Genomic DNA, 9100 nt, shown 5'->3' on the forward strand with positions numbered 1-9100 from the left:
CGCTTAACATTACAATTCTTTATTGAACCACTAATTCTGACAAAAATCTCAATGTTCTAAATTACAAATAAAATAATTACTTTGTAACATATTTTTAAAATGTTCAAAATAAATAAATTATAGGTTAAGTGAATCAAATTTTATTATTAATTGATGACAACTTGGGAAGAACACGTATATGCGAGAAAATAAAAAAAATAAATTGGAATCAGCTAAAATGAGACACTTTCCAGCCAAAATGTATATTAATGCAGGATTACAGTCTGATGTAACCTTGCCTAACTTACCTCCTTACTTGGGGATCCACTTTTACTAGCTACTTTCATAAAATCTCTCTAAAAATGTTTTTGAGGACTTACCTTCTCCAAACGGAAAATACAACATTATTCATAAGATGAAGTTACTTGAAATTATGAATATCATTACTCTGTTATACTACTAGGCCTCCACATTGAAATCACCAAATTTACCAGTATTCAACACTACTTACTTCATACAAAATAAATTTAGAGCAGTAGGTATAACCATGGACCCATGGTATAATCATACTGATCTAAAACCCATTGACTCTTTACAAAACTACATTACAAATAGAATCTCAACCAAGTAATTGTTATGACTTAATTTCAAATCAAACTAAATATACAGAATACGTTAATACATGTTTTTTCCCATGTAGGTTACTTTTTTTTTCCCTTTTAATTCATTGTTTGTTTATCTGGGGGTGATCCAACAGAAGCCTTTTTTGCTTCTTCTATCTCCCTGCACACTTAACTGCTGTACTGTAAATGCTATAGTTTTATTCTCTGTTATCTCCTTTTGTTTTTATGCCATGATTTTATGAATGTGCAACAGGAAATATTTTGTATAGGTGATAGTTTACTTCTTTGATGATGACAATGCTCTTCAGGAATTGTAAGTGTAAGGTGTTTTTACATGTTCTTGTGGCGTTTTTCTCATGATGGAGAACATACATAAAGAAAATTATGATTAAAATTGCATTTCTGAGCATCTCCTTATATAAATTGCTGTGAATCAGATGAAAAAATGCTGTTGAAAAAAAAAACTTTCAGCAGTGACATGGGTGCTACAACAGATGAGCCTTAAGCTGCCGGCTCCACTCCATTCTGATGCATCCACCTGCAGACAAATAGATCCATGAATGTCTTTGTTTTCCTTGTCTGAGCTGGAATCTGGATCAAAACTGTATGAATGGATAGATCCTATTGCTCTCTGTAATGTTAGCTTGGGTGTGTGGGGAGCTGTGAGTTAGCGGGAGAGAGATTAACAAAGATTTTTATATCAGCGTGGGGTTACTTCACAGCAACAGTCCCGCCCAGAACTCAGAGGTGAATTTCTAATAAACTCCTCCTCCTCTGCAGAAATTATGTCCTCGAAAATGACAATATCATAAAAATTAATTAAGGTTTTTAGATTTTGGTTAAAAACTGTAGAATCATATTGAAAAGACCACCGGGAACACTTTGATAACAGATCAAAATATAGTTGGAATAGGGTTTTAAAATACTTTGCGAAGCTGAAATTTAAACTGACAAAAAATAAATAAATACTTTTATAGGTTTTGCGATAAGTACAGAGTCAGTCAAGTGTCAAACACTTAACAACGATACAGAGCTGCTCATCAGTGGAAGACTCGTTTACTCCGCTGGAATTATGTGAATTGCAATAACGGTTGAAAAGTCATTGTAGATAAAAGCCTAAATATTACCAAAGCTCTGGTGTTAAAGGGGCCATGAAAATTCTACTTTTTAAGGTTTTAAGTGCATTATATTGTTCATTCCTCTCTGTAAAGAACACCAAAGTGGTATTTTGATCCGTTTATGCATTTAAGAGTAATCCTCTAAAAACCTGCCTATCTACAGCAGCCGGATAAAATAGTTAAAGTTAAAATAGCATAATAATCTCATAAATGGCAGGTAACAAAGCTAACATAGATTCAACTTTAGTAATTTAGCAGACACTTTTAACTTTAAGAACAAGTAAGAAAAAACAAATCTGTCATTCAAAAAGGTCAAATTTTTCAATTTTATCCATGTTTTCTAGAATGTGTCACATGACCAAATACCTTCAGTTTATCTTTTCAACCCAATGTTATGTTTTTATTGAAAATGAGCAGCACTTTTTACCATTGTTGTGTGTATTATAATTCACTTTTAGCTCAGACATAGTAACAAGTTGAGACATTGATTGCAGTCATTGGTTGCAGTAGGTCCCATTTAGCTGCAAGTCCCTTTATTAAGGCGACGCCTCCTGTGGTTGACCGTGTTATGTTTCTCCAGCTGAAGATGTGCATGACCGGAACGCCAACCAATGAAACCCTGACTCGTCTTAGGAATGGGAGGGGACGGCTCGACCTGGGGAGAGGAATCACAGTCTGTGAAAGCTTTCTAACTAAATGCTGAAGATTGATCAAAAGGTTCCTACGTGTACGTTCTTTCCTGGAGGGGTTTGAGGTCTGGTGGTACTCTGAAGAGGACCTCCATTTACGGTCTCCATCAGCTTTGCATGCTCCTCTTCATACTAAAATACACACAATAAACCAGCTTGTGTCATGTGTACAAAGAGACAAAACTTTAAATTAACAGATTATCTGTTAACAACGACCTATCATATTCTGTCATTTAATTGTGTTTTGCCAGTATTCTTTCAGCGAGCCAAAAACTGTTAACATTTTTCTTACAAAACAATCATAAAAAGCATCAAGTAAGTTTTCAATTAAAAGTATATTTTATGGCTGCATATGCACCCTGCAAGAGACTGGTGAACTGAGCATATTCCGCCTTTGCCCTTGAGTAGGATAGGCTCCAGCAACTGAACAGGAATATATCAGGTTAAGAAGATGGAAGGAAATGGGGGAAATATTTCTGTAAAATATCTTAAAATGTGTGAATTTACCTCCTTGTAGACATCAGCCAGGAAGCCCCATTTGTGGGGCCAGAGGTCTGCTGAATCCTTCTCAGTTTTTAGATGTGCTTTCCTACACAGAAACACGCAGTAACATACAATGCATACATTCAACTTTGTTTTCACTTTTGTCACCACTCTTCAGGAAGCTCAAAAGAAGAAGTGAAATGGATGTTACTTTAGCTGTTTCCTCAATCTCAATAACAAACTTCATTTTGAATCCTGGTGGTTGACCTTCAGAGGAATCAGGGTTCCTTTGCAAGTGAACTTATAAAGTAAACCAAAAGTCTTAGATCTGGTGTGTTTTGAGCCACATTCAAATTCAGTTGAGCTAATTTTTATCTAAGGAAACATATTCAATGAATAAAATAACATAAAAATAAAAAAAAATCACATAGAAATATTATCCATAGACAGAATAGACAACAATGGTGAATGAAGGAACTGCCCCTGTCCACCTCACAGCATCTTAATTAAAAATACTAAAGAAAAACTCCAATAAAAAAATTGTTTTTTAACATGTTCTTGTAGTGTACGTATATAAAAGAGTATAAGATGAAACAGCATTTATGAGAATTTCTTTATTCAAATCGTGATCAGCAGTGGATGAAAACTGGAGGTTTGAAAAAGCTTGGGTTTATGATGTAGCAACTGCTGCAGCTCTGTTTCATCCATTTACAGACAAATAGATTTATTAATTTCTTCATTTTCCTGGTCAGAGTTGGCGTCTGGCTCAAAACAGTCAAATAGCTCCAATATGACTCGTCATTGTTTTGCTGCGCTAATGTTAGCTTGGGCTAATTTTAGTCTGGGCTAACATTAGCGCTGTAAGCTAGCGGTCATTAAAAAGGACCACTCGGAACAATACAAGAAAAAAAATTCTTTTGAAGTGGGACTTTAACAGACTGGCACCAGATGGGAAAACGATGCAAGTCATAATAGTTACATTGTATTTTAGCTTTCTACACTCTTAAAATGTTTTTATTCTATTTTTGAACTTCTATGATCATCATAAGTTACATTTTAAAACCTGTGTTGTTGTCATCCAAATTAAAGCAGCCTTTCTCACTCAATCAGCTATAAAATAAATTGACAACAGTAACAACATCACACATTTAAAATTCTACAAGTTATGTTTTTTTTACTGATCTAAAAATGCTAAAGACATCTTATACAAACAGAGGAACATAAACATGTCACTAAATCCGTTTGATGGTTTACCAGATTTCATCCTGATGCACAAAGTTGACGGGTTTGGATGTTTGCTGGGAATTCGCCATCTGTCCTGAGTGTTCGGTTCCTCTCCACTGTCCGGCTAATGTTTCAGCTGTGTGGCTGCCTTCTGTTTACTGTCTCCATGGAGATGGAGTTTTCTGCTTCATCTGTGTCTAGTGTGTGTAAGCATTGTGTTACTGGCTTAAAAATGCTGAGGTTTACCTTGATTTGTTCATTTTTTTCAAAAAACATTTTTTCATATATAAAAAAGGTAAAAATAGGCAAGTGTCAGAGGAAATCCCATCAATAGCATGTTCTAATTACTATTATTATCACTTTAAATATATATTTTTTGTTTTTCTTTTAATGTTGTTTCTCAGTTTATATATTTTTTATAACAAAAAAGAAGGTAAACATTGGTCAGAAACTGCACTAATGTCTTAGATCTGTTATAGGCTGCAGAATCTGCTTGTAGTTTTTTCTACAAATGTTTTAAATCCTTACATTGCTTTTTTGGTGTGATGCTATAAAGTCAAAGATTAACCAGCACAGCTTTCTTTTTAATAAAGGGAACACTTGAGCTACTCAAAGCAAGAAAATCACTTTTTTTAACTATAACATTTGATTTGATACTGAATTATTAGAGAAATTCTGAATTTCTTTAATAATTCTAATTGTCTACAAGTGAATGCATCAGAATGGAGTGGAGCAGGGAGATTGCTGCCCGCCAAGTGCATTTTAAACATCACAAATTAGCTCATTTTTCATCTGCTCTCAATTCACAACTATTTGAATAAAATACTCATAAATGCAATTTTGAACTTAATTGTCTTTATGTGTGACCTCCATCGACATAAAATACATCAAGAACATTTTAAAAACACAAAAAACCCTACAGTTTGCATCAGAGTGGTTCTTTGAGAAAATTAATTACATCATTATAAGTTGTAATAAGCTATTACAATAAATTTGACATGCAACAAATGTCTCAAACTTACATTGGTTAAAATATGATAAGCAGCATTTTTTATATTTATTGTCACAGGTAATGAAAAAAACAGTAACTGCTTAAATCTCTCTTACAGTAAGTTCAAAACACTAAAAATCTGCAACAAAAAGCCTGGTCAAATATCAAAAGAAAAAAGCTCAAATTTCTAAGAAAGTGCAAAAAGCAATCTTATTCTGAAAACACACCAAAATAAGCTTCTGATTAACGAAATATTCATACCACAAAGTGGAGGAAGTTTACTAAACTTACAGATGGACACGTAAGAAACAGATTAAGAACAGAAATCTAGCGTTCAATAGCAACGATAAGGAAGTACGCTTCCACATTGTGTTTGAAGAGCTCCCCTGGGCAGCGACTTTGTCTCGTGTTCTGACCTGTGTCATTATAACGCTAGAGAACAATGAGACAAAAGTGGTGCTGCTGGGTCTTGTTTCTCTAGGCCCTTTAGTTCAGGTTCTTATGCACCGAATCTCAGCGAAAGCCTCAAAGTTTCATCTTAAAATCACAAAAAATGCACTTTATGTATGCTTTTGTGGCCATTAAGCCATTCATTTATAAAATATAGCTTTGAAATGTTCTTAACAACTGAGTTTTTCTATATATTACAAATTTAACTTCTTCTGCTTTTGACAATGGCATATCAAAGTTCCTTTCAAAATAAAACACATCCTATGTTTAGTCAGATTCTCCAACTGCAGCAGATTTACTTTCATTAAAATGCAAGAAACATGAGACTATCTGTTATTAACTTTTGTATTCCTTCAGCCTTTTGAAAAAAACAAAACAAAAACAGGACAACATTAGTGTAGAATCCAAATTATTTTGAAATCTATACATGTTAGTGCAATAAAATAATGTCACTCTGATTATAAACCATTTTGACAGTAGATGAAACCTTTTACTGTCATTTTGATCAGTTAGGCCTATCTGACACGTCAAAAATGTAAACAAAAAATAATTAATTAGTTAAGTTTGAAGTTCTCTTCAAAGCCAAAGGAATAAAGGAGCCGCAAGTGGCTCCAGAGCCTCGGGTTACAGACCCCTGCTCTAGGCTTTGGTAAAATTGGGAAATCAAAACAGTAAAACGTACACAGACCGTGCTGCATGGTAACTGGGTTTGTAAAAACATAAACTGTATATTGAGAACTGGACAGAGTGACCCATCCCCCCTCCCATTCCAAATAGAAAATACCTGTGGCTCCAAAAATTCTGAATTACATTGACTTCTTTTGAGAAATAAGCAGTAAATACTCAGTCATTCTTTTGGTCAGAATAAATATTCTGGCTCTGATACCTTTTCTTAACATCTTCTTGCCATAGAAACGTTAACTATTGCTTATTTGATAGGGACAAATACAAAAGAATATAGATCATTGCCTTGGAACAATCTGATGCTTGTATTACAGTGTTTATAGCCATAGCTAATTTGCTACACCTCACCCTAGTGGAGTTTTTACTGAGGAAAAAAAAATAAGCAGTGAAACAAAAATACTGTAGAAATTAATTAACAACCATTAAAAATAAGTAGCAAAATGTACTCAACCATACTCGTATTACACACAAGCCAGATTTGACACTATGTACTCGCACTGCTGTGATAGATATCCACCATCAGTGAATTTAAAGCACTTTGGGCCTTCATGGAAGGTAGTACAGTGCTATACAAATATATTCCGTATAAGTATTTAACACTTTTTAATAATATTGAAAGATTGGACTTCAGACAGTCAGTGATCTCCGTTTCCGTTTGTCGTAGATCACTCCCCCGCACAGGAACACTGCTCCTAATAGCAAAGCACAGACTCCAACGATGATGTAGTTGAGATCAGTTCGGTTCATTGAAGGCTCTGCAAAAGCAAAAATAAACATTTTTGGCCATAATTGAACAATAAAGTTTTAAAATAAAATACATTTTGTTGGATTTCTTCGAAGCAGTATTTATGGTTTTAGCTTGACCTTACCCCAGTTATAAATATTGGTCTCTTTGAGGCTGGCGTGCTCCACCATGCAGCTGATGTGGTTCTGCTGTCCAGGTGTTAACGTCAGGTATGTGTGAGCCTGATAGGTCCAATCTCCGTTTGGCAACACTTCACTAAAAGTCACACCTTCAGTCACTTCCTGTCCGTTGGAGAACCACGTCAGCCTGATGTCTTTGGGGTAGAAATCCAGAGCGCTGCACTCGAGCATGGAGTTATCGTCCTCAAATACCTGGAGACTTACACTGGGTTCAACTGAAATAACATAGTCGGTTATCATCACAGCATGTTAGTCACTTTATGCAAACTTTCACAATTTTTCTTTGTTTTTCACATTATTTTACAATAGACAGCTTCACAGCAAACACCTATATTTCTGTTGCAAAAGGACAAACTTTGGGGTTGTTTATAGTGAGGAATTTACATTAATACACTCAAAAGCTCAAAAAAAGTTGATTTTGCATGATGTAGATCCTTTGAAAAGCGCTGGGGGGGCATTTTTTAATCTTATGAGAAGTTCCTGTAGGGGCCAGACTTTGGACATGCCCGTTTTAACATCTTTATTTGCTGATTAGGATTTTTATCAAAGAATTTGATAAAAGAAAAATCTGTTGATTGGAAAAAAATTCTGTTTACCTGTCGCTTTCTCTGTCATTTCATAAATGATCTCAACACTTCTTTGACACACAAGTTTTCTCTCCAACACTCTCTGGAAAACGTCGTGTTTGTCTGCATTGAATGCAGCTGCTGTGATGAATCCAGCTGGAGTGAAGCCCGTCCACCCCCCAGCAGAGCTGTTGTACTGCATGGTAAACTCCATGTTGAAGTACCAGTCGATCAGATACTGCACCTCCTCTGGGTTTCTGGATGGTATATAACACCAGAAGTCAGAGAACATGAAGTATTCATGCTGATCCTTGGAGTCATCTGAAAGACAGAAGTGTTGAAACATTTTCTTTCATTTATTCATGTGTTTAAATGAATGTCTAAATATAGGTCCATGTCTTTAGACTGCAGTAGGTCTGAAAGGGAAGGCCCCCCAGTGACACCAGAATACAATCTCTCAGTTCCTCATTTGGTCAGAACAGCGTTTAATCAGAGTTACGTAAATACATTTTATATTAAATACATGTTTAATTTCACCTAATTAGTCTAAAAAACATTTACCATTGCCAAAATATCAACAATGTTCATCCAAACAAGCACAGGTTATAAAAATACTTTTTTTCTTTGTTTATCCAAATATTCAAGACACTTTGATACAGTTTATTTTTTTTTCCACATTTTTGCTTGGTGATGTGATTTTTAATAGGGGAAGGGTGTATCTTGAACATTTATTTAGTGGGTATTCTTATTATTTAACAAGAACATATATTTTTAATCTCTATTACAGAAAATACATTTTTGAAAAGAGTTAAAAAACTAAACTCTTAGTTAGTTTCGTAAAGATTTCAGCCAAACAACATTTATAAAAAAAGGTCAATCGATGGATAATGAAATAAAATCCTTACAACTCTTAATCACTTTACACATTTTCACAAATAACAAAGAAAATTGTGAATATATATATAAGCAAAAGGTATTAAAGATGATTTGTAGCATTTAGTTATAAAAATGTAAAATATATAAAAAGATTAAAACATTTGAAATCAGTAATTGATAAAAAAAAATCCTAAGTAAAAAGTTGAATCGAGCAAACAAAAGAAGGAAGCAGCTAAAACTTTATTTGATTGCTAAAGAAGACACTGTCTTGAATCAAATAAACAAATAAATATTACCCTGGTGCTCTTTTGGTGTTAAATTAACATTTCTGTCAAATGCAACATAAACATCTGCTCCACCTGCCGTATCGGCACAAAAATAGAGTTTCTACTTGTGCTTTTAGTTCAACAAAATACTTTTTACTTTAACATTTACACGATTTAGTGTTCCTACAAACGTGAGACACATTCATCCAAAAAAAAAAAAAAAAAAA

The 9100-nt window shown here is 34.3% G+C and overlaps 1 protein-coding gene across 1 annotated transcript; it reads right to left on the reverse strand.

The window, feature by feature from the left end:
* Nucleotides 1-2140: 2140 nt before the first annotated feature.
* Nucleotides 2141-8160, reverse strand: LOC112145295 (boLa class II histocompatibility antigen, DQB*0101 beta chain). Its single transcript, XM_024270437.2, has 6 exons — nt 7762-8160; nt 7111-7380; nt 4147-6996; nt 2917-2998; nt 2446-2541; nt 2141-2375 (listed from the first exon to the last, which is right to left on the reverse strand). Exons 1-3 carry the CDS (start codon nt 8075-8077, stop codon nt 6869-6871), a joined length of 714 nt encoding a protein of 237 aa, XP_024126205.2. The 5' UTR covers nt 8078-8160; the 3' UTR covers nt 2141-2375; nt 2446-2541; nt 2917-2998; nt 4147-6868.
* Nucleotides 8161-9100: the final 940 nt, after the last annotated feature.

This window comes from Oryzias melastigma, linkage group LG5, assembly GCF_002922805.2.
Source record: "Oryzias melastigma strain HK-1 linkage group LG5, ASM292280v2, whole genome shotgun sequence".
Classification (NCBI taxonomy): Eukaryota; Metazoa; Chordata; class Actinopteri; order Beloniformes; family Adrianichthyidae; genus Oryzias; species Oryzias melastigma.